Source organism: Leucopleurus acutus, assembly GCF_964270905.1.
Source record: "Leucopleurus acutus genome assembly, chromosome: 9".
Classification (NCBI taxonomy): domain Eukaryota; kingdom Metazoa; phylum Chordata; class Mammalia; order Artiodactyla; family Delphinidae; genus Leucopleurus; species Leucopleurus acutus.
Window position 1 is genome coordinate 5,251,236 of NC_139144.1, and position 26,700 is coordinate 5,277,935.

Genomic DNA, 26,700 nt, shown 5'->3' on the forward strand with positions numbered 1-26,700 from the left:
GCATAGCACAGGGAGATCAGCTCGGTGCTTTGTGACCGCCTGGAGGGGTGGGATAGGGAGGGTGGGAGGGAGGGAGACGCAAGCAGGAAGAGATATGGGAATATATGTATATATATAGCTGATTCATTTTGTTGTGAAGCTGAAACTAACATACCATTGTAAAGCAATTATACTCCAATAAAGATGTTAAAAAAAAAATCTAGAAACAATAAGTGCTGGAGAGGGTGTGGAGAAAAGGGAACACTCTTGCACTGCTGGTGGGAATGTGAATTGGTACAGCCACTATGGAGAACAGTATGGAGGTTCCTTAAAAAACTACAAACAGAACTACCGTAGGACCCTGCAATCCCACTACTGGGCATATACTCTGAGAAAACCATAATTCAAAAAGAGTCATATACCAAAATGTTCATTGCAGCTCTATTTACAATAGCCCGGAGATGGAAACAACCTAAGTGTCCATCATCGGATGCACGGATAAAGAAGATGTGGCACATATATACAATGGAATATTACTCAGCCATAAAAAGAAACAAAATTGAGCTATTTGTAATGAGGTGGATAGACCCAGAGTATATCATACAGAGTGAAGTAAGTCAGAAAGAGAAAGACAAATACCGTATGCTAACACATATATATGGAATTAAAAAAAAATGTCATGAAGAACCTAGGGGTAAGACAGGAATAAAGACACAGACCTACTAGAGAATGGACTTGAGGATATGGGGAGGGGGAAGGGTAAGCTGTGACAAAGCGAGAGAGCGGCATGGACATATATACACTACCAAACATAAGGTAGATAGCTAGTGGGAAGCAGCCGCATGGCACAGGGAGATCAGCTCCGTGCTTTGTGACCACCTGGAGGGGTGGGATAGGGAGGGTGGGAGGGAGGGAGACACAAGAGGGAAGAGATATGGGAACATATGTATATGTATAACTGATTCGCTTTGTTATAAAGCAGAAACTAACACACCACATTGTAAAGCAATTATACTCCAATAAAGATGTAAATAAATAAATAAATAAATATTCATCTTAGAAGAAAAGGGTGTCATATAATTGCCAACAATAGGCAAAATAAAAAAAGTATGTTTCTAACTTATCTATAAGCTTTATTGAGTTCAATTGCAACACCTGAAACTGAGAATAGGGTTTTTTTTTCTATCCGTTTCAAAATCTCACTGAAATGATACAAGAAATATAAAAATGATAAATCCACGGTACTAGAAATCAGAAAAGTTTACCTTCTGAGACAGGGAGCTCTGTTGCTACTTTTGTTAATCAAGGGGCCTGCTGAGGAGACACTCTCCACTCTCACTAAAGTGATAGCCACCACTGTTCACTTTCCTACCTGCTCATTTAAGCCAAAACTGAGTGCACAGACCAAGCTACTATAAGCCTTTGTATTCAGGGTTGAGACCAGACAGCTTCTAATTCATTTACAAACATGAATGAAAACCACAGATTCTCCTAACCAAATCTGGGGAGTTCAAAAATCACTAAAGAAAAGCATGAAGGGGCTTCCCTGGTGGCACAGTGGTTGAGAATCTGCCTGCCAGTGCAAGGGACACGGGTTCGAGTTCTGGTCTGGGAAGATCCCACATGCCGCAGAGCAACTAGGCCCGTGAGCCACAACTACTGAGCCTGCGCATCTGGATCCTGTGCCCCACAACAAGAGAGCCCGTGACAGTGAAAGGCCCACACACCGTGATGAAGAGTGGCCCCCGCTTGCCACAACTAGAGAAAGCCCTCGCACAGAAACGAAGACCCAACACAGCCAAAAAATAAATAAATAATAAAAAAAGAGAAAAGCATGAAAATGAAAAAGCAAGGGAAAATAACATAAAAGAAAATTAATGTAGGAAGCATTCAGAAATAAGTTTTTAAAATTCTAACTAGTAAGGATAGAAAATATATCCATAAAACTATTATAAAGCTATTGTAGAAGAGAAGTGATGCTAAATACAAAAAGCATCCTGGAAAAAAATTTTAAATACAAATACTGAAAATTTAAAAATTAATTGAAGTAATAAATGAAAACAAGGTTAAAAATATGTTTGGAGATGAAGTAATGAAATTCTCACATAGCATAGATCAAAATTAGAAACAAAATGACAAGAGCAAAAGAAGAGAAAAGGAAGAGAGATCCCAGATATCCTATGTCAAAGTGAAGGAGTTCCAAGAGAACAGAGCAGACAAAGGAGAAGTTAATCAGGGGACAAACAGGGAAAACACTCTGTAAGCTGAAGAAAGGTTTGTGTCACCACACCAAAAAGGTCCATGAAACTGTGAATAAGAAAACTGAAAAACAATGTCACATTGAGACATAAATCTTAAAAACCTATCAATATCATGCATTTACTGATACATATATTCCCATATGATAAATGACTGATTTATATTGATTATATCATGATTTATCACATCAAAGCTGTGTGATGTGATACATACAAGAACCATGTAGAAGAGTGAACCTTATCAGATGGACCTGGAAGCTACAGCAAGGCTCCCAGCAAGGACTGCAGACAGAGCAAGCACTCCGCTGGTTCATGGGCTAAAAAAGAACTCCTTTTTCCTTCCAGAAATCCGGCATGTATCATGCTATTACATTTGATAGAAAGAAATCTGAATATAAGCCACAATATCTTCAAAATGCCCTCAAAAACTCTAACAAAAGTGTCCTTTTCTGAAGACAGCTTCTTATCTCTGGGAGAAGTACACATTTACACACACAGCAACTCAGGATCCGCTTGTAAATGAGTTATTAACAAGTTGTATAAAAGAGAACACAGCAGGCTGGAGGCTGCCTACAGGATTGGCCCTTGGCTGGTAAGTATTTCCCTAAACGGACAGGCATTGCTCCCCATGTGATAAAACTGTTTCCCCACCTGAGGAACTGAACCCTGCACCTCTGGGAGTTTGGGACTTCTGTCGTTGTCAGGCAGAGGGAGCCTTCATGACTAGCTCCCAATCAGCGCCTGGGTGCTGAGTCGGCACAGGGCTTACTGGATTTTTACCACTAAGGAAAGGAGGGGGCTCAATGCAACCTCACACAGGAAGGATAGCACAGCAGTCCTGTACGTGGATTTCACCTGGCTCTGGCCGTGACTTTCCCCCTGCCATTCCTACTGTGTGTCCCTCACCTTAGCCTTGAGTACAATTCTGCTGAGTCCAGCAAGTCCTTGCAGGGAATCCCTGCAACAGTTTAAAAAATAAAATCCTCATATGAAAATCAGAAGCTTTAAAAGAAAAAAGACATATACGGCTCTAGAAAAATGGGAATGATAAAAAAAATGACATAAACATCTACAGGAGTTCTCAAAAGTTTTGGTCTCCGGATCTCTTTACATTCTTAAAAATCACTAAGGACCACCAAAGAACTTTTATGTAGGATATATCTACCAATATTTATGATACAAAAAATTCAAACTGAAAACCTTTTTAAATGTTTATTAATTCATTTTAAAATGATAGAAACTCATCAGGCAGTAACATAAAAAAAAACACTTTTAGGTACAATAACACTTTTCAAAGAGAATCAGTGAGAACAGTAGTATTGTTTTATATTTTGAAAAGCTCTTTAAGGTCTGCTTAATAGAAGTCAGCTGGAGTCTTATACTTACTTGTTCATTCAATGACATATGGTGTGTTGGTTTATTGCCTCATAGAGATATGTAGTTGGTTAGAAAGAAACATTTTAACAGCTTTTTTGCGTAATTGTGGATGACTGTTCCACAGTAGCTTACCCACTTCAACTGTAAATCTCAACACAGTTAAAACAGTAAATAATATCATTGTATAATTACAAAAACAGTTTTCACCTTGCTGACCCCTTGAAAGGGACTCAGGGACTCCAAGGAGTCCATAGATTACTATTTGAAAACTACTGATCTATACTCAGAGTTAGAGTATTTGAACTTACTAGAAGTTGGCAAGAACACAATAACTTAGTAAAACAGGTAAAAAATATGAATAGAAAATCTCAAAAGGAATAATAAGCACAGAAAAAGATGCTCAGAGATGCTAGTACTAAGGAAAATGCAATCACAACGGTGGCATAACATTTTATACCCCTATACAAATAAAAGAGCAATAACACCTATTTTTGTGAGGGATATGGGTACGAACAAGTTTTCATACACATTATGAAAATTAAAAAATAAAAGTAAGAAATATATATCTCAAAATATTAAAGAAAGTAATAAATTAAGAATAGGAAATTATAGAACAAAAACCGGTACATATGACTAAAGAACAAGTGGAGATTTTAAAGAGAAAGATCCAATTGGAAATACTGGGGATGGAAAGTATAGTCATTGAAATAGAAAAATGGCACCAAAGTTAAAACAGAAAGTGAATAGACTAGCTAAACTTGCAGACTTCACACTGCTGAAGACAGGTTTGATAAATTGGACAATGGTACCTTAAACACATTTAAAGATCTGTATATATGAAAGACAAGTGAAAAGATATGGATGATAAATTAAGGAGCCCTAACAAATATGTTTAATTGATATTCCAGAAATAAATAGTTAAGAGGAAAGGTTTTTAGAGATCATGAAGGAGTCAACGAAATCCAAGCTAGATGGCAACTCCACTCCAGACTGGGGCAGACAAGGGCACAAGGCTCCCTCTCCCCAAGAAGGGACAGGAGGTCAGCCTTTCTCATGCAGACCAGAGCTACCTGGTGCTAAAGGGAAGTTGTGGGTGAGTACAGCTGAGAGGTGAAGGCTCCCTCCTTCCACCTCCCCACTTTGTGAGATGGAGGCTCTAACCTGGCTGCAGCAATTCTGAAAACAATGGGAGCCCATCAGCCTTGTCCAGCTCGTCATGTGAAGTGTCCACACAGGAGAAACATGCTGTGGAGACCCGGGGCTGCTGCTGCTACCCCCTCCAACAGATGCTAAGTTCCTAAAGCAGTGTGTCACTCACAGAGAAGCACACCACCGTCCCCAGCCCCAGCTCCAGAGCAGTGGCTCAGAGAATCTGCCGGGGATGAGCAGCAGGCTGTAGAACAGAGAGCTCAGAATCTCTTCTCAAAGGAACTGACGTCCTTGTGATAAACTGTGGGGAAGCTCAAACCTCAGGGCACTTTCAAAAACACTGGCAATATGGGGAAAGACAACTGGGAGAAGGCGAAACTGTAGGCAGCCTAGTTTGTCAGACAGCAACACAGGAGGTGTCAGTTGGAAGGAGCTATCCTGAGGTCAGAACAAATCTCAAACAGACCTGGGGAACCCAAACTGAACTGGATCGGTTTTAGAGGAATTTATGCCTCAGGGCATGGTTGAAAACAACAGATACATGAAACCTCTATGGGTACACCCAAAGTGCACCTTCCTAGGACAGACCTTGGAGGCCTCACACTATGGTGGTAGCGGGAGTGAACCTCACTGAAATTATCTAGCCAGCTGCTAAACAAATAAACAGGATAAAATTATGACAAATCTGGAGGGTGGGGGAAGGAAATGGACCAGTACCCAGAGTTGGTACAATACATTATCTAAAAAGTCCAGTTTCCAAACAAATTAATGAGACATGCAACGAAACAGGAAAGTATGACCTATACACTGGAAAAAACTAGGAAGCAGAAATTGCCTGTTTAAGAGTGACCAGATGTGGTCACTTTTAAAGATAAATATTAAAAACTAAAGACTTCAAAGCATTCATATAAATGTGTTAAAATAACAAAAGAAAATCATGATTAATGAAGGGAGGTATTTTAATAATGTCACATCAAATAGAAACTATCTATGAAAAATTATAAAAAAGAGAATCAAGTGGAAATTCTGTAGGTAAAAAGGAAAAACACTGAAAGGAAAAACACAATAAGAAGCTCAACAGTAGATCTGACCTGACAGAATAAAGAATCAGCTAAAAGTTTTTCAGACTGTTAAAAAGAAAACCACAGGCCCAAAATTGTGTCACATGTGCTAAACCCCAAGATACTAAAACTACACTTAATATCTAATCTAATGGCAGTTTCAACCTCTCCCACAAATGTAATCCTAATCAACCAGTCTGGAATTTTCTAGTCTAACAGTAAAGTAATCTATCACACAGGCCTCCTCCGGTCCCTAGAGGAAGAAGCAGCAACCTGCATGATAAAACCAAAACCTCTGCCACTCCCTTCCCCACACCCTCAAGAAAAGAGGGCCTAGTCTAAAAATAATCCTTTCTTTTCTTTTGCTAATAGCATACAACCCCTCAGAGCCACCTTCTAGTTGCTAGATGGGATGCTCCCCGATTCATGAATTACCTAATAAAGCTAAATCTAAATAAAGCTAAATCTTCAAATTTTCTTGAATTTTGTTTTTTAACAAGACTGAAAGAACATAACCTCAGTCAATAATCTGAATCCACACAGAAAAAACAAAGCACTCCAGTAAATCATGTAATTATATAGACAGAATAAGTGCATATTTCTTCGACTTTCTTTCCTCTTTACTGATTTAAAAAGCAATTGTATAAAAGAATTTGTATATGATGTATCACTGGGACCAAACATAAATATATATTTTCCAATAGGAGCACAATGGAGGTGGGTGAGAGCAAAGCTGTACTAGACTAAGTAAATGACTACAGATGGAAACTTGAAAAAAAGCAAACAATTAAAGAAAATAAAAAATGATAAACAAGAAGGTTAATGTAACAAAATCTATAAATATACACTTGCTCTCCTAATTTCAGCTTCTCTAAAATACATAAAGTTACACAAAATAATAATTATAAAATGTATTGTTAGTTTTGTAACATTTACAGGTGTAATATGTATAATATTAATACCACAAAAAGCATGGAAAAGGAATAGATCTACATAAGACTAAGGTTTCTCTATCTCACCAGAATTAAGTTTGTAAAGATGTCAAGCTGATTCTGATAGGTTAAGATATATGTGGTAACTTCTAGAGCAATCAATAAGGAAATGACCCAAAAATATATAGTAAAAAATCATTAAAGTAATTAAAATGCTACATTAGAAAATATTCACTTAATTCACAAGACAATGAGAAATAGAAGAACACATGAGACAGGGAAATATAAAATAAAATGATGGAGTATATCCACTTATATAAATAATAATATTAAATGTGAATGGGTTAAATTATCTAATCAAAAGGCAGAGACTATGAAACTGGATTTAAAAAGCAATGAACTATTTAGTGTCTACATGAGACACATTTTACATGCAAAGATACAAATAGACTGAAAGTGATGGGGTGCAAAATAATACATCCTGTATACAGCAATCACAAGAAAATAGGAATGGCTATTCAATTATCAGGCAAAGTAAACTTTAAAACAAACAAAAAATGCTACTATAGCTAAAGGGTAACATTTTTTTATAATAAAAAAAGATAACCTATCAAGAAGAGAGAACAATTATAAACATACACACACCTAAGAACAAAGCACCAAAATGAAGTAAAAACTGACAGAAATGATAAAAGAAATAATTATTTTGATTATATGATGATTATATCATTAAATAATGATAAAAACAATTCAAAATATTGCTTGGAGACTTCCAATAATGAATGAAACAACTAGGCAGAAGATCAACAAGGAAACAGAATACTTGAATAATGCCGAAACCAAATATACTTAAAAGACATCTACATACCTCTCCACCTGGCAGCAGCAGAATATACATTCTCAAGTGCTCTGGCACATTCTCAAGGATGGAGACTATTTTAAGCCACAAATCACAATAAATTTTAAAGGACTGAAATAATACAAAGTATTTTCTCTGATCACAATGTAATAAAATTAGAGTAACAGAAAAATTTGAAAAACTCACAAATGTGTGGAAATTAAACAACATAATTCTAAGTAACCAATGTGTCAAAGAAGAATCAAAAGAGAAGTTAGAAGAAAAACTTCATATAAATTGAAAAAAAAACATAACCTATGGAATGCAGCTAAAGCAGTACATTGTGGGAAATTATATATACAAAATTATATATATATAAAATATAATATGATCTCTAATCAATAATTGAAACCTTTACCTTATGACACTAGGGAAGAAAGAGAAAACTAACCTTAAATCAAGCAGAGGGAAAGAAATAATAAAAATTAAAGCAGAGATAAATGACATAGAAAATAGAAAAACAATAGAATCAATGACACAAAAACATAGTTATTTGAAGATATCAACAAACTTTATAAATCTTTAGCTAGAGTGACCAAGAAAAAAAGAGAGGACTCAAATTAACAAATCATCAATAAAAAAGGAGGCAGTATTGACCTTACAGAAATAAAAAGAATTACAAAGGGATACTATAAAAACCTGTATGCCAATAAATTAGATAACTTAGATGAAATAGAAAAATCTCTAAAAGACATACACTACTGAAACTGACTCAAGAAAAAACAGACTATATGAATAGAGCTATACCAAGCAAAAAGATTAAATTAGTAATCAGAAAAAACAACTACCCAGGAAGAAAAACCCAAGCTCAGATGTTTTCACTCATGAATTCTACCAAACATTTAAAGAAATATTAACAATTCTTAATGAACTCTTCCAAAGTCAGAAGAGAAAGAAAATATTCCCAAGTCATACTCAGTATTATCATGAAAGCAAACCCAGGTAAAAATGATATCACAAGAAAACAGAACTACAGACCAATATCTCATATGAATATAGATACAAAAATTCTCAATAACATTCCAGCAAAATGAATCTATCAGTATATTGAAAGCATTATACATCATGACCAAGTGGGATTTTATCCCAGGAACCAAGCTTGGTTCAACACTTGAAAATCAATGAATGCAATATACCATATCAATAAAACAGAAAATAAAAAATACATAATTATCTCAATTAATGCAGGAGAAACACTTGACAAAATCCAACATCCTTTCACAATAAAAAATTAAAAATCAACAAACTTGGAATGGAAGGAAACTTCCTCAACCTAATAAAAGGCATCTATGTAAAATCCAATCTAACACCACATTTAATAGTAAAAGACTTGATGAGTCCCCCTAATATTACAAAGAAGGCAAGGATATCTGCTCTCACCATTCTTATTCAACAGAGTACCAGAAGCCCTAGTGTCCCCAATAAAAAAAGAAAAATAAGATGCATACGATTGAAAAGAAAGAAACAAAACTGTCCCTATGTGCATATGACATGACAGTCTCACAAAGAATCTACAAACATTTTTTTAAAATTCTAGATCAAGACACAAATAATAAACCACTTTTTGTTTACAGTATGTCTCGTTTTGTTGTGCTCCACATTATTGTGCTTAGCAGATATTGCATTTTTTACAAATTGAAGGTTTGTGGCAACCCTGCGTTAAGCAAGTCTATCAGTGCCATTTTTTTCTGCAGCATTTGCTCACTTTGTGTCCTTGTATCATATTTCGGTATTTTCACAGAATTATAAGTTGAACTTGAATATGTGACTGAATTGCTGCAATCTCATGATAAAACTTGAATAAATGGGGAGTTGCTTCTTATGGATGAGCAAAGAAAGTGTTTTTTTTCTTATTTTTTATAAATCATTTTTCTATATATTAGCAATAAACCTGTGGAATCCAAAATTTGAAATCTAACATCATTTACAATTGTGCAAAAAAAGCCCAAAATAACATACTTAGGTATACACTTAAGAAAGCATGTATATAGAGATGAAAGAGGGAATTCCCTGGCAGTCCAGTGGTTAGCACTTCCACTGCAGGGGGCACAGGTTCGATCCCTGGTCCGGGAACTAAGATCTCACATGCCTCACAGCATGGCCAAAAAGAAAAAAACAGAGAGATCGCAAACATCCCCCAAATTTATCTATAGATTGAATGCAATTCCCATCAAAATTCCAGCAGATACACTGTAGATACGTATAGGATTATTCTAAAATATATAAGGAAAGGGGTGGGCCCTAAAAAAGAAAAACATTTTGATAAAGAATAGTGGAAGGAATCACACTACCTGGTACTGAGGGTTTCTATAGTTACAGTGATCTACACAGTGGCACTGGCAAAGGAACAAACCCCATAGATCAATGGAAGAAATTAGAAAACCCAGAAACAGACCCACACAAATATTCTCAACTTACTGTTGACAAAGGTACAAAAACACTTCAAGAAATCATGCTGGAGCAATTGGATATCCTAATGAAAATTATTAAACCTCACACCTTACACAAAAATTAACTGAAACTGCATCATGTTAAGCAAAACTATCACAAAAAAGGAGAAAATCTTTGCCTATGGCTAGGCAAAGAATTCTTAGACTTGACAACAAAAGCATGACTAATTAGCAAATTTGATAAATCAGACTTCACTGAATTGAAAACTCTGGCTCTGTAAAAATACTGAAAACTATAAGACATCAAGAAAAGAAATTGAAGAAGAAAGAAATAAGTGGAAAGACATTCTGTGCTCATGGATTGGAAGAATTAATATGGTTAAAATATTAAATACTACACAAAGCAACCTACAGCTCCAACGCAATCACTATCAAAATTCCAATGGCATTTTTCACAGAAATAAAACTCTCAGAAATCTGTATGGAACCACAAAAGACCACAAATAGCCAAAGCAATCTTGAGAAAAAAGAACAAAGCTGGAGGCATCATGCTCCCTGATTTCAAGCTATATCACAAAGCTACAGTAATTAACACAATGTGGTATTGGCATACAACCAGACACACAGATCCATGTAACAGACAGAGAGCCCAGAAATAAACCCATACAGAAATGGTCAATTAATTTACAACAAAGGAGCCAAAAATATACAATGGGGAATAGACAGTCTCTTCAGTAAATGGTGTTGGGAAAACTGGCCAGCCACATTCAAAAGAATGTAACCACTGTCTTACACCACGCACAAAAATCAACTCAAAATTGATTAAAGACTTGAATGTAAGACCCGAAACCATAAAACTTCTAGCAGAAAACACAGGCAGTAAGCTCTTTGACTTACTGTCTTAGAGATAATTTTTTTAATCCAACACCAAAAGTAAAAGCAACAAAAGCAAAACTTTTGTTCACAGCCCATGCAAATAGCAAAACTCAGAAAACCTCATCAATGACCAAAAAATAAACATTAAAGCCATGAAATACCATTATTAGACTATTACATGGGCAACAATTCAAGATACAGTATACTAAGGGCATTTTAGGTAATGAGATTCTCGTGTACTGTGGCGGGGATACAAACTGTACACTCTTTGCAGGGCAACTAGCAGAATTATCAAAATAACACTGTGAAAACCCTGTAGAAGATATTACCTTACAGAATCACCTCAGCAAAATACTAACAATTTAACATCTATAATACAAGAATACTAGTGTGTGTGTTTACACACAGATCGATGAGCGACGGACTCATACACAGAGACGCACAGAGGGACTCAGGGAGGAAGAGACTGAAGGACTTATTTCAAGGTTCCACGCACTGCTGTTTGAGGCAGGGAAAATCTGAAACGCACGAAACGATCATCAACTGAGGAATGTGCAAGCAAAATCTGGAATACCATGTGGCATTGGAGAGACTAAACTGGATCCTTAGAGTGAAACAGAATGACTTAAATGATTTTTTTAAGCACAAAAATAGCAGGTCTCCAAAATCAGTTTATTAAATGATGTGTCATCCTGCTGCCACTGGTATAACAGTGGGCACAGTAGGATATCAAGAGAGATAAAAATACGAACTCTAGAACGAGAATCCCTAGATTGAAATCTGAGTCCCACAGTCTAACGAAAATTGCAGTACCTACTGTACGGGTTTGTTGTGAGAATTAAATAAGTTGAATATAAATAAAGCACTTCAAAAAAAAAGCCTTGCTGGGCTTCCCTGGTGGTGCAGCGGTTGGGAGTCCGCCTGCCGGTGCAGGGGATGCAGGTTCATGTCCCGGTCTGGGAGGATCCCACATGCCACGGAGCGGCTGGGCCTGTAAGCCATGGCCGCTGAGCCTGCGCGTCCAGAGCCTGTGCTCCGCAGCGGGAGGGGCCACAACGGTGAGAGGCCCGCGTACCGAAAAAAAAAAAAAAGCCTTTTGAAAATAAGCAATATATGTGTTTTGCTGTTATTATTATAATTACACGTAAAAACACAGCATAAATGCTTGGTAAATATTAGCTATCATTTTCATTACTATAAACCAGCATTCATTTTAGGCACTGTTACACTTGTTAGCTTATGTGAATATACCCTTATGAGAGATTTCAAAGTATATTTGTTATAAACTATATAAACTATACTAAATAACACATATCATATTTTACAGGAAAAACTATGTAACAAAAATGAAGTGTGACTGATTACAAAGTTTAAACAAATTATTTGCCTAACAAAGTTAATATAATTTCTCATGAAAATTATGTCTTTCTTTGGATATATGGAACACCGTTTTTTAGTGTATAAAAATGATCAGGGAACCATTAATAATTCTACCATTTGTTCTACATCCCAGCTGTGAAAACAATGCTGCATGAGCTTCCTATTGCTTCCAATGGTATATTAACTTCTTAAGCTACAAACCTCGTGGCTTAAAATAACACAAATGTATTATCTCACAGTTGTGGAGATCAGACGTCCAAAGTGAGTCTTGCAAGGCTGGAATCAAGGTACATTCACTCTGGAAGTACCAGGCTCCAGAGACCTGCCACCTCCTTGGCTTGTGGCACCTACCCCACCCTCTCCTTTCACTGCCACGTCTCCTTTTTCTGCCTTTGGGGCTGTCCTGCCTTCCTCTTTAAGGACCCCTGTGACGGCACTGGGCCCACGCTAGTAATTCAGGAGAGTCTACCCTTCTCAAGATCTTAATTACACCTGCAAAACCTGCTACTGTAGGGTAACACATTCAGAAGCTCCGGAAGTGAGACACGGACAGCCTGGAGGACCCTGACTCTGTCTCCATGCGTGGGTCCCAGCCGTGAGACGGAACTTTCACTCAGGCTGTTCTCCTGGCCACTCCATGACCAACTCACCTCTCCAGTCTCAGACCTCAACAGATCAAGCTACCTTTGGACAGGGGTTTTAATACAGTGGCAATTCATGTTCCTGTTCATGGGGATGGCACTGCACCATCAAGAGGATACTCGGAATTTAAAGGCAGTACGGAGTACAATATCATGCTCATTCTCTGAAAACACGATTTCCATACCACCATGTTTTTATGCACTGTCTTAAATTGATCTGTACATGTCAATATTCCCCTGAAGAAAAATGATCTTCCCTTACCACTAACCCCTTACAAAGCACTTCACAAAATATAGGCAGGCAGACATTTTTCTTTAATTAAGAGAGACTAAACACAACAAAATCCCTTTAAAACAAACCTGTTAAAGTATGTAAATATTTGTAAACATTAAGAAATGTTAAAATACAACCAAAATCCCTTCTTACCATATACAACATATTTCAGTTGGAGATTTTTAACGACTTCTTCCACAGTAGGTTTATACTCCAGAAAACACGTGTAAACCCCACTCATGCTCTCCTTGAAGTTCTGGAATACAAGGCTTCCTGTGGAGGTCACTTGTGCAGTGCTGTTTCCTAATAGAGGAATAAGATACAGTGATCAGTAGCTTAAATTACATGAGATTGAGATAAAATAACGAAATAGTTTCTTAACAGAGAAAAACCATCCAAATTTACCTACAGAATCACTGAAGGAGTCAGGGACAAAGTCATTGTGTCTGGTGGTTCTTGACAGTGGGTGCCAGGATGAACTTAGTGTCAGAATTTCACTAACCAGAGTTCATCAAGTGAGTGGCTGCCTAAGTGGTAAGAGACTAACAATCACACGTACATGATGTGCTCCTCATCTGCTTGTCGCACTGAGATGGCATGATCAGTACTCATATACATATAATATAGCATATACTTATACATACTATCAAGTAATTATATTTGTATATATGCATATAAATACTTTATTGATGAGTTATGCTCTCATTAAGCATAAAAAATGTATATGAAAGGGATAAAAACAGTGTGTCCAGAACAAAGGCTAACTCAATATAATCACGAACACCTAGGGATTTGCTGTCATTACACAAGGTACTTGGCAAAATTTGGATTACAACTGTGAGGGTTGCAGAAGAAAGAAAACAGGAGACTGGATCACTTGACACCCGAAGTCGCACAATCAGAACTGCAGTGCTGGGAGTCAGAACGTGGACGTAAGGTCCCTTGTCACTTCAGCATCACTTAAGTACCACACTGGGAGAGAGCCATGTTGTGTAATGGGAAAGAAGTCTGATTTAGAGGGTTAGGACTTGGCTTTTAGGTGTGCCTTTCTTTCTCATAAAATGTGTAACTGGGGATAATCACTTAATCTTTCTGAAGTCTAGCTCCTTCATTTGCACAACAAAGAATCATAATATATGATAATATATCTCATAGAATCATTTTTGAATAACAAATACAAGGAATGTTAAAGTACTTGAAAAAGCTATAAATCATTAAGCAATTAAAAATGGTTGCTCTCAAAGTTCATAACCACGGGTTTGCACTAGAAAAAATTATTAGATATTAAAACTCACTCAATAATTTAATAAACCATTAGAATTGAAAATATTATCTTAATAAATATTCATCTTTTTCTATTTTAAGAAAATAATTTATTGCCTATAACTGTCAAGTTGAAATTTATTTTGAAGAAATTTATGGCTTCAAAATAAGACAAAAGATGAATGTTCTTAGTGAAGAAATTTTCATTATTCATTTTTTCACTAAAAATGTGTTGAGTTTCTAGCACATGCAAAGCCCTGTTTCGGATACTGAAGGAGAAATGAATAGATGGATATACCCACCCTCAAGGGATTTACATAGAGCATTATGCCTTGAGAATTCCCATTTCTATATCTTGGGTGAAGCTAAAAAATGTGATATAAATTTAGAATACATTTCTATTGTACTGCCTATTTCTTCATGAATATCTTTTGATGAAAGAGTACATATTTATCATAACATGTTGTCTCTTTTTTAGAACAGATTAAGAGGTTTTCAAGTGTTTGCTATACATATATTTCAGCAGACACAAACAGATACATCATAGTAATATGATAAAAGGTGCCCACAAATTGTAAAGAAATTTTAGAATATCATGTCAGCAATGAAGCCATGCATTCCCTGGCAAAAATTTGAAATAAAATTTCCCAAACCAGAAGCATTAATAAGTGTATTAATATATATTTGAATGCCTACTACAATGTTAAATATTATGACAGCCAGAAAATCTAGTATCATACAATTTGTAAGAAAACACTCTCTGACTACCTTCTTATTTTAAAAAATTTAAAAGTAGCACACTTTGAAAAGATACCCAGATGATTGCATAGCCAAGAGAAGAACCCACTTAACAAATACCACTTAACAAACAGACTTTTACAAAACTAAGTTTAAATGGGAATTTCAGGATGCCAAGGCATATCACTATATACTATATAAGAACTCATACAACAGCAGACAGTCAATAAATAATTAAACTGAAGTCAGGACTTCTTCCTCTAGAACTCAGCTTGATCATCTAAAAATTCAGAGTTGGATTAGATTTCTAGAAGCACATGCCTCAGAGCTCTAAAATTATATGGCAAAATTTAAGCACCATTTCATTACAACTAATTTTTAAAAACAGGTTTATACTTTTGGTTTCTGCTCAGATATGGAGAGTGACTATAAGAGCAACAACATCATACAACAATAAGGAAAAAGACAGACAAACTATCAACCAACAAATTTTCTTGAACCCATCAAACAAATGAGGCAGGTAGGGCAACCAGTAACCCTGAAAACCAGGAATGAACAGGGCCTGCAGGTAGAACCTAGACCTAAGCATTTGCTTCAATGGTCTAAGAACATCTGGCTAAAAGTTTTCAATAAATTGCTAAAAGCCAAGTGCTGTCCAGTGTGAGCATGTGAAGCCTCTGAGGACCACAGATGGGGGAGGGGGACTGCAGAGGCAGTTGCACCCTCTTACAGGCTTTTCACCTTCATGAAAATCTTTGGGTGTTCAAAGGAAGATCAGGGGAACCCTGAGCAAGATTCCCACAGGGTACTGGCTAGAGGAGGGGGTCGGCAGCCCTGCCAAAACTCCACCCTTGCCCATTTCCCCTACCTCCTGGTGAGGAGCAATGCTTTAACCTACAAGGGAGAAGAAACAAAAATGGTCACTGAGGGCACTGTGGAAACATGTTACCACTAGGGAAGGAAACAGGAAGAAAAAAAACGTCACTCTTGAGGAAGTCAGCAAGAAGTACTAGGCCAACACTAAAGCCGGCAGACAGGCTGAAGCACTTCTAAAGGCCACACCCACAAGATCCAGTGACACCACACCTGCTGAATCAGAACACCAGAGACTGCCCCTCTCTCCCAACTGCCCATCACTAATAAGAGTCTAGCAAAAATGCAGTGAAATCAAGCTAGGAGAGCTGCAAGAAAGATTCTCTCTACAGAAAGCAAAAAAGGAGAAACCAAAGCCAAAGATGAGACAATGGAGAAAAATAAGTTTTCAGTAACCACAGCAATAACCAATATCAAAGCCAGACAATTCCTGACTAGTTTAACACAAACTCCCAATATTAAAGGCTTAATAATATTTTAAAAAGTGTTCATCTCAAATATAAAAATAATTATCTCAATATTTACTATCTTATTCAAGATGTTCTTAAAAAATTAAGAAGCATACAGAAGGGTAAGAAATGGCACATTTCCAAAATACCAGGCAATGACACAGATGTCAGAAGTATCAGACAGTTAGTTTAAAATAACTATGAATAATGTATTAAATAATTTAATGGAAAATGTAGAAAGCATGCAAGATCAGATAGGTGATTTCAGCAGAGTCTGAAACCGTAAGAAATAATCAAATGGAAATGTTAGAACTAAAACCAAACCAAAAAAATAAAAAAAGAACACAGTAACACAGGTGAAGTCTTCCTTCAATGAGCTCATAAAGAGGCTTGACACAGCTAAGAAAAGAACCAATGACTTGAAGACAGATCAAAAGAAATTTACCCAAAGAGAAAAAGCAACAACAACAACAAAAGCAAAACAACACCAAGAAGAATGAATCCAAGAGCTATGGAACAATTTCAAACAGTTACATAAGGGTGACAGAAATCTCAGAAGGAGCAGAGAGATAGGATGAAGCAGAAGAAATACTGGAAGATATAATGGCCGACAATTTTCAAAAATTAATGACAAACCAAAACTACACATCCAAGAAGCTTATAGAACACCAAGCAGAATAATACAAATAACCAAAAAAAAATGCATTTAGTATTCAAATCACTGAAAGTGAAACGGAAAGAAAAAATCTTGAAATTAATCAGAAAAATATGGCACACTGCTTACAGAGGGATAAGGACTATTTTATAGCAGCCTTCTCGCAAGAAATTATGCAAGCAAAAAGAATACAGAATGCCATCTTTGGAATGTTGAAAGAAAAAAACTGCCAATCCAGAATTCTACAACCAGCAAAAGAAATAGATAAGCAAACTTTACCCAAAGCAAACAGAAAGGAAATAATAAAGTCAGAAATCAATGAAACTGAAAACAGAAAAATACCAGAGAAAAATAACTCAAAAGCTGGTCCCTTGAAATGACTGATAAAATTGTTAAATGAAAGAGAAAAGACACATCCAATACCAGGAGTGAATGAGGGCATATCATAGAGATCCTGCATATATCAAAAAGATAACAAGAAAATATCATAAACTATGCACATAAATTTGACAAGTTGAAAAAAATCTAAGTTGGACAAATTCCTTAAAAGACACAAACTACAAAAAGTCATAAAATGGTGAGAAGGGAAAATCCTAGTCCTACCTAATTTAGATTATTATCTGTGAACTCTGAAGCCAGACTTCAAAGGCACTTGACTTCAGGAAAGTACCTTGTTCTCTCAATGCCTCTGTCCACATATAAAAGGGAGAAAATGACTGTACTTACTGCAAAGAGCTATTGTGAAACTTAAATGATTAGTATATGTAAATTGCTTAGAACAGAATCTGCTACATGATAAAAGTATACGTGTTGATTATTTTTATAAAATTCGGAATAAAAACACTAAAGTAAAAATATGCTTGCAGAATATATCCACACATGTATATCTATATTTATATATATTTAAATATGTGCATTTACTACATGTATGAATACACACATACATAGATATATGTATGTATTTGTGCATGTGTATTCATACACGTAGTAAATGCATAAAGAAAAGCTAAGGAATAATATTGTAAAAGTTCAGGATAATGTTTACCTAAGAGGGGTTGGGGACAGAAGAATGGGATTTTTCAACATTAGAAGGTTCAACAGTCATGATAATGGTATATCTTGGCTTCTATAGCAAGCTCAAGGATGTCTGTTTTATTACGCTTCATAACTTACATATCTGTTATACAGATTTGTATTTATCAGATGCTTCATAATAAAAATATTAAGGTAGAGTAAGATATAATCTATGATCTCATTTTTTGAAAAACATAATAAGGATGCAGTTACAGGGTAAAGCTAAACGTGTGTGTGTGTGTGTGTGTGTGTGTGTGTGTGTGTGTGTGTGTGCAGTTATACAGGTTTGTGTGAACATTTAAAAAAATGGGAAAGTCCACACACCAAAAAGAGCTAATTCATCAGAATGGTATTAGGGTTGAAGTAAGAGATACAGGGCTTGCTGCAATAAATGCTTTACCTTTGTAAACCAAAAATGTTGGAAGAGAGACAGAAGAGGGTGGCAGTGGGGGTGAGAGGAAGAGAGCCTAGCAAGGCTAAGACTTGGCCTCTACACTGTACTACCATCTAAACAACCTGGATGCTTCTCTCCAAAGGGAGGCGCAAGTACATAACTACATGTTTCTTTGGTTCAACTGTAGCGGAACTATCTTTGGAATATCCATAAAAAGATTAAAAAAGTAGAGTGTAGTTTAACCTAGAGTCCAAAAAGCTTCTCTGTTTTACAAGCTTTAATAAAATTAGACATTTTCCACGTCTCTCTGCAATTACAGTGATAGTACTGAGCTTTAAAGCTGGCAGACAGCGAACTATGATGTGACACTGCACTGAAAACACAACTGTAATCATGATGTCAGAATACCAGGATTTTCTGAGAATAGTCTTTATAAATGCAAAGCCATTGCATCTATATGATTTTATCCTTACCTGGAAACAGCTACGTTTTTGAACATCTGTTTTCCATTATGAAAGTGAGTAATATAAAATGTCACTTCTAGTTAAAGGATTCAAAATTTACTTACATAGTATACTTTGCAATACAAGCTGCAAGACCTGGCCTGGCATCTCAGAGAAGAGCATGTTTCACATCTCAATTTTCAAATCAAAGGAGTAACAAATTACAACACAACAAATCAATACTTAAATGCTTCTATTTTTGAACTCACAGAGTTTTAATAACAAATGTAAAATATATTTAATATACATGCTTGTGTTATATTATTTGCTATTAGAAAGCAATAAAAATAAAGATTGATTTTATTTTCAATATTGGATACCTTTACTCCTGGCCCCCTTCGCTGATTTATATTAACTGCCTAGCCTCTCAGGACCTCTGTCCCTGACCTCTGCTGACCCCCTCCTACACTCTAGTACTGCAGCCAGGCAGAGGTCACGCTGCTCTGCGTACCTCCTGCAAAGCTGGGCACAATGGCAGCCACCAGGTAGTCACTCACCTAGAGCCGAGTAATTCACTTTGGAGACACACCACCTAACCTAAAGAGTGAAGTAACTCTTTAAACCTTGAGCTATTTCAGAATCAACATAAATATTATGGCAATGTACAACCTAGATTGTTCAACTATATAAAATATGAATTAAAACATATTAAAAAATAAATATTTCTTATGAATGTTTCTTCAGCAAGTCTTTGTATGAATATACTGCTTTCCTCCATCCAGGTCTACAAAATAAACCTGTAGGCTTTCACCCACAAGCACTGTCTCAAAACACCAATAAGGGAAAAAAAGGAGAAGAAGGAAGGAAGGAACGGAGGGAAGGAGGGAGGAAGGGAGTGAGGGAAGGAAACGAGAGAGAAAGAAAACATGGTGAATAGAGCAATAAAGAAAAACTTCCACAGAAGGTATGCAAAAGGTACTTCCTTGAACAGATATTTAGGATGAAAATTCATTATCTGAATTTTCAGCAAGGCTGAAAACAAAAACAGCTAAGCTAATTGATATTTTTTAAACTACACTGCAAAAACAAATCAGCTTTTAGCAAATGAGATATCAGAATACAAGTAAGATGGGCATTTCAAAATAACAAAATAAGAAGTTGAATGGAGAAAATGTTGACCAAATCAATCATACCAATAGTAATCTCTATGTGGTAAAATGTACCTTCATGAGAATAAGACCTTGTTTTCTCAAAAATCTGAAAACTGTAAGGCTACTATTCAGATGTATCTCAAGTCCATCTTCTCCTCTGGATGAGTACCCGAGTACTAAACTTCCTCTTTTGTAAGCACAGCATCAGTAACATATTATTACATAGCTACCACCAAACCATGCAGTATATTTAAGAGCATGTTTTTCATACTAAAATACTGAATGTTAAATTTAGTCAGTTTTTCAAAATGGATATTAATATTTAGGTTAAATTCAAATATAATCCATACTGTCTGGTCAGGATTTTAATCAGAGTGAAATATAAGATAAAAAATATAAAATCGTAACTACTAATAAAGTCTCAAGTTGTCCCTATGTGGGGCTGTATAAAACAAACAAAACCAGAATTTTAAACCTAGAGCTCAAAGTGCTCATTTGTATTTTTAACAAAAGCCAGAATCATATTTGCTTCTTCATACATACTTTGCTAATAAAAGTCTAACTGAGGTAACCAAAATGATTTTATGAATTTTACAATAAAAAAGGAAAATTTTTTGAAATATGTATGCTTAGAGAATTCTCCAGTTTAATCATCCAGTGTGTCTCTATCTCAAATTAAGATCTGGAAAAAAACAGTCATGCCATCTACATTGTTAGATTCTAACTCCAAAAAGAAATTGCAAGAAAAAGAAGTGAGTTAATACATGAGCGTATATGAGATACAAATATTCCTTTTGCTCTGAGTACATTTCATACATATTTTTAATTATAACAACTGAAACAGAAGCCCACCTGAAATGATTCTTCCTTTCGGCCCATGCCACTGGAATGATGGGTCTATGAGTTCAGAATTCCGCAGTCGTTGGGTTACACATAACATGTGTGGACTCTTTTGATGGAGCATAACATATACTTTCACTGAAAATAAATATTAAAATGTTCCAATAATATTTTATGTTCGTTCACGATCTATAATGGCTTACATTTTTGTAGTCTGGGTTACATGTTTTCAGAAGTTTTCTTTGGATTATTGCTATTGCTTGGTAAGAACTAAATTCCATTGCATTCCATATAACTAACTTTCAAAAACATACACTTTATTTGTGTGTGCGAGTGTATCTTAATCTCAGCATTATGCATTAGTCTTTTTATTCAGAGTTTATATACCAACTTACTTTGTTGTCATAAAATTATTTTAATTACAAAGTATTAAGATAATTTTATATCTATACTTCATCTGTTTTGCAAAGACACCAAACCTGAAAGAAACTGACAAGATAAATTTGTTTAGATTATGGAACAATACATTACTCACAATGATGTAACACAGTGTACTGAATTTTAAAATTGTAATGTGATTAAAAAATTCACAAATATGTGCTTTGATTGATTTTAATTATTAAGCATTTTTCCCACTTTGCTTTAAAATTTAGAGCACTGCTCATTAAACAAGCAAAAATAGTATTCTCTAGGAGATACAAAAGGATCACAGTAAAGATTCAATTGTTTTGCATTTACTCACAAGAAAGCTTTTAGAAAAGCTTCTAGAAACTCCTCAGTAATCCCATGGCAACACTTCACTAATCAACCATATACTAAGATTTTTGTGTTCCAGTAAAATAAAAAATTGTTTCTATGAGAATCAAAATTCTCCTTAACTTTAAAGAAACTGTCTCTAAACTTTAACCATACAACATCATGTTTATCGAATGTAGCTTTTAGATAGCTACCCTTACTTAGGTTAAGAAACTTCCCCTCAATTCTTGGTAATTTGTTTTCACGGGACACTTGCACCTATATTCATAAATGTAACTGTATATAATTTTCTTACATTATCCTTTATCTTTTTCCAATTTCAGTACAAATTTGTTATTTAGTGTTTAGCACTATTAAGTTAGGCATCTAAGATTATAATAGCCACATAAAATGAATTAGGCAGATTTCCTTCTATAAATTTTCTCTGAAAGAATGTGTAAAGTGTTTTTGTCCTTGGAAACTATATAACCTGGTACTTATTTTTTGGCAAGGGAGGAAGTAGCAAAACAAATTTCTGATTAACAATCTGGAGAATTTAATTATTAGTTTACTAAGTAATTAAATCAAGTCTGTTTTAGAAACTTATATTTTAGTAGAGTTATTCACTGTAAGTTTATTATATAAAATTATTCAGAATACTAAATTCTGATTTTTAAATCTCACCATATCTTAATTTATTCATAATATTTTTGTACTTTCATTATTCTCTTGTGAAACAATTACCAAAACTCTGTCTACTAATTGCTCCAAAGACAGCTTTTGGTTCCATTCAATCTATTATTCTTCTCTGGTCTCTTTCATTAATTTCTCCTCTTATTTTATTTCCTACTCACCTCAGTTTAAACGTTTCTTCTTTTTTCTACTTTTAATGAATGCTTATTGTATTAACGTGCCATTCCTCAGCACGACTTACTGGCTCTTTTATAAGGACACCAGTCATATTGGATTTGGGTCTACCCTAATGACCTCATTTTTAACTTGATTACTTCTATAAAGATGCTGCCTCCAAATAAGTTCACTTTCTGGGGAATTGAGGATTAGGACTCAAACATATGATTTTAGCGAGAAGGATGATTCAGTCCATCACACTGAGATTCAGTTGTTTTCTTTAACTGAAATGTTAATTCATTTTAAGGATAAATTTAAGCACATCCAATAAAAAGGGAAGTTAGTTATATATGACTGTTTTATAATTTAGGTTTAAAAGCTGTAGTTTTAAAACAAAAGCTGTGATAAAAGTTGTGATATCAGTGTAAATGGCAGAGTAAAGAAATCCAAAAATCATCCCCTTCATAAAGGTAATAAGAAAATGGCATATTATTTGAATCAACATTTTAAGAACTCTGGAAATTAATTAATCAAAGACTTACAGCACCCAGGAAAAATGTACTTAGGAAAAACAACTGAATCTCGGTGTCATGGCCTGAATTATGTTTCTCCCTAAAGTCATATGTTTAAGTCCTAATTCCCAGTTCCCCAGAAAGTGAACTTATTTGGAGATAGAGTTTTTATAGAAGTAACCAAGTTAAAATGAGGGCATCAGGGTAGGCCTAAATCCAATATGACTGGTGTCCTTATAAAAAGGGGAAATTTGGACACACAGACAAACACAGAGGAAAACAATGTGAAGAGATATAGGGAGAAGATGGCCATCTCCAAGCCAAGGAAGGAGAACTGGAACAGGTCCTTGCCCTACTGCCCTCAGAAGGACGCACCCAAGCCTCCATGATTGGACTTCTATCCTCCAAAACTGTGAGACAACACATTTCTGTTGTTTAAGCCGCCAGGTCTGTGGTAATTTTTTATCGTACCCCTAGCAAATACACCTGGTAAAAACAGTGAGCTTGTAGCACTTTAAGTTGCTGTATTCCCATTAGAACCAGCAGCCTGGTAGCCACTAGAGGGGCAGATGGGGTTAGGTGGACTTCAGTGCCTCCTTCCCAGAGAATTGTCATTATTTCACCTTTCTGGCAGTGTTCTGGAAGACACCATGCACAAAGCTATCTTTACATGACCTAGCTTGGAGCACACCCACTGTAAAAAGCCTTTTCCCCAAGAGTCTTTGTCAAAAACAACTAGAGCTTGCCACTTAACTTTGTAAATGCCTGAAGCAGTGGGAGTAAACATCAGCTTAACCAAAAGCTTAAGAGGAAAAGCTGGGTAACGACATGTCAATGGGAGCTTTGAAAACTTCAGACACGTTCCTAGGAAAATAGAAGGGCGTGTGCATGCACAGAGTAGGCCACGTGGCCAAGACTGGGCATGCTCAGTAAAGAATGAGAGGCCTTAAAGTTCTCACCTCTGGCTGAAATTGAGCCTCTGTACAGCAGAAAGTGAAGGATATGGTGGAGCTGTCAACTGTCTGGCTAAATGTTTAAGGTAAGCCACGACAAGCTCACAAGGATTCTCAGAAAATATTAGGAGACTAACTGGTTCAGGTGTTTAATGAAATCTCTGTTGAACCATTAGCCTACCTAAGCTAACTAAGCAAAGACTTCAGTGGCCACACATGACAAGGAATACAGAATTTAAAGAGAATTAGTTCAGAAAAGTCACTAAACAAATGCTACAGGAATACCTCATTCTACTGTACTTTGCTTTACTGTACCTCACAGATTTTGCATTTTTTACCATCAATGGTTTGTAGCAATCCTGAGTTTCAGATGACGGTTAGCATTTTTAGCAATAAAGTATTTTTTAATTAAGGTACATATATTGGTTTTTAACCAAATGCTATTGCACACTTAATAGACTGCAGTACAATGTAAACATAATTTTTATAGGCACTGGGAAACCAAAAAAATTCATGTGCCTTACTTTATTGTGATACTCACTTTATTGTGATGGCCTGTAACTGAACCTGCAATATCTCTGAGTATGCCTGTACAACAAAAAGCAACTACATAAATACCTAGAAAGGGGGAAGAATCTGATTTCCAGAGTACTACATAATATTCCCTACAAAGTCCAGTTTTCAACCAAAAATATGAGTCATGCAAAAACCCAAGAAAGTATAGTCACAGGCAGCAAAAAAAGCAACCAATAGAAACTGTCCCTGAGGAAAGTCAAATTTTGGAGTTACTGGACAAAGACTTCAAATCAGTTATTTTAAATATGATCAAAGAACATCATGCCTAAAGGACTAAAAAAGTATGAAAACGATGTCTCTCCAAACAGAAACTATCAATAAAGGGATAGAAATTATAAAAAAAGATCCAAAGAGAAATTCCAGATTAAAAAGTACAATAACAAATGAAAATTCACAGTTAAGAATCAATAGCAGATCTCAACAGACAGAAGAAAGAATCAGCAAACTTTACGTTACATCAATGGGGGATTTATCCAATCTGAGAAAAAGAAAAATAGAAAGATACGTGAAGATAAATCAACAGTACTCAGAGACCTTTGGGAAACCATCAGGCATGCCAGTATGTGCATAAAACTCCCATGGAAGAGTGGAGAGAAAGAGCCAGAAAGAATATTTGAAGAAATAATAGCAAAAACTTCCCAAAATTGATGAAAAACATAAATCCACACATCAAACAAGCCCAATGAACTCAAACTAGGATACATTCAAAGAGATCCACACCTTAGCCACATCATAATCAACTGTGAAAACCCAGAAACGAAGAATCTTGAAAGCAGCAAGACAGAAGCAACTCATTACATAATATGGTCCTCAATAAAATTAGCTTACTTCTCATCAGAAACCATAATGAAATAGAAAGTTTGAATAGACCTAAAACAAGTAAAGTGATTGAATAATAAAAAAAACTTCCCACAAGGAAAAGCCCAGCACCAGTTGAATTCACTTGTGAATACTACCAAACAAGTAGAATTAACAATACTTCACAAACTTCCAAAAAAACAGAAGAGGAGGGAACACACTCCAACTCATTTTATGAAGCCACTATTGCCCTAAAACCAAAATCAGACAAAGACAACACGAGAAATCTACAGACCACTTTTCCTTATGAATATGTACATGATAATCTTCAGAATACTAGCAACCAAATCCAGCAACATGAAAAAGGATTACACATCATAATCAACTCAGATTCATTCCAGAAATGCAAGGCTAGTTCAAAATACAAAAATCAATCAATGTAATACCTTATCATATCAACAGAATAATGGACAAAACCCACTGATCCTCTCAATATATGCAGAAAAATCATTTGACAAAATCCAATACCCTTTCACAATAAAAGCACTCAACAAACTTGGAACAGAAGGAACTCTCTTAATCTTATAAAGGGCATCTACAAAAATTCACAGCTAACATACTTAATAGCAAAAACTGAAATCTTTCCCAGGCCCCCAAGGTCAGGAACAAAACAAAGATATCTGTTAACATCAATATTGAACTGGAGGTTCTACCTGGAGCAACTAGCAAGGAAAAATAGGCAGATTGTAAAAGAAGAAATAAAACTACCTCCATTTGCAGATGACATGATACTATATACAGGAAATTTTAAGGAATAATTCCCCCTATCCCCCATTTAAAAAATTAGAGCTCGCAGCGGGAGAGGCCACAGTGGTGAGAGGCCCGCGTACCACAAAAAAAAAAAAAAATTAGAGCTATAAATGATTCGGCAAGATGACAGGATACAATACCCATCTGCAAGTCTCAATTGTATTTCTATACAGTAGCAATGAGCAATCCAAACATTAAATTGATAAAAACATTCTATTTACAGTAGCATCAAAAAGAATAAAGTATTTAGGGATACATTTAACAAAAGTAGTACAAGAAGACTCATACACTGAAAACTATAAAGCATCATTGAAGGAAAATAAAGAACACCTAAATAAATGAAAAGACACTCCATGTTTATGAACTGCAAGA

General features: G+C 35.6%; 1 protein-coding gene across 1 annotated transcript in view; it reads right to left on the bottom strand.

The window, feature by feature from the left end:
- The window catches only part of ZPBP (zona pellucida binding protein), a gene marked incomplete at both ends in the record, with an annotated part of 109,951 nt that overhangs the window by 77,195 nt on the left and 6,056 nt on the right, over positions 1-26,700 (bottom strand). The window contains 2 exons of the mRNA XM_082846430.1: positions 13,369-13,518; positions 21,108-21,233. Of these exons, the coding sequence (XP_082702556.1) occupies positions 13,369-13,518; positions 21,108-21,233 (276 nt within the window). The remainder of the gene's footprint in view (positions 1-13,368; positions 13,519-21,107; positions 21,234-26,700) is intronic.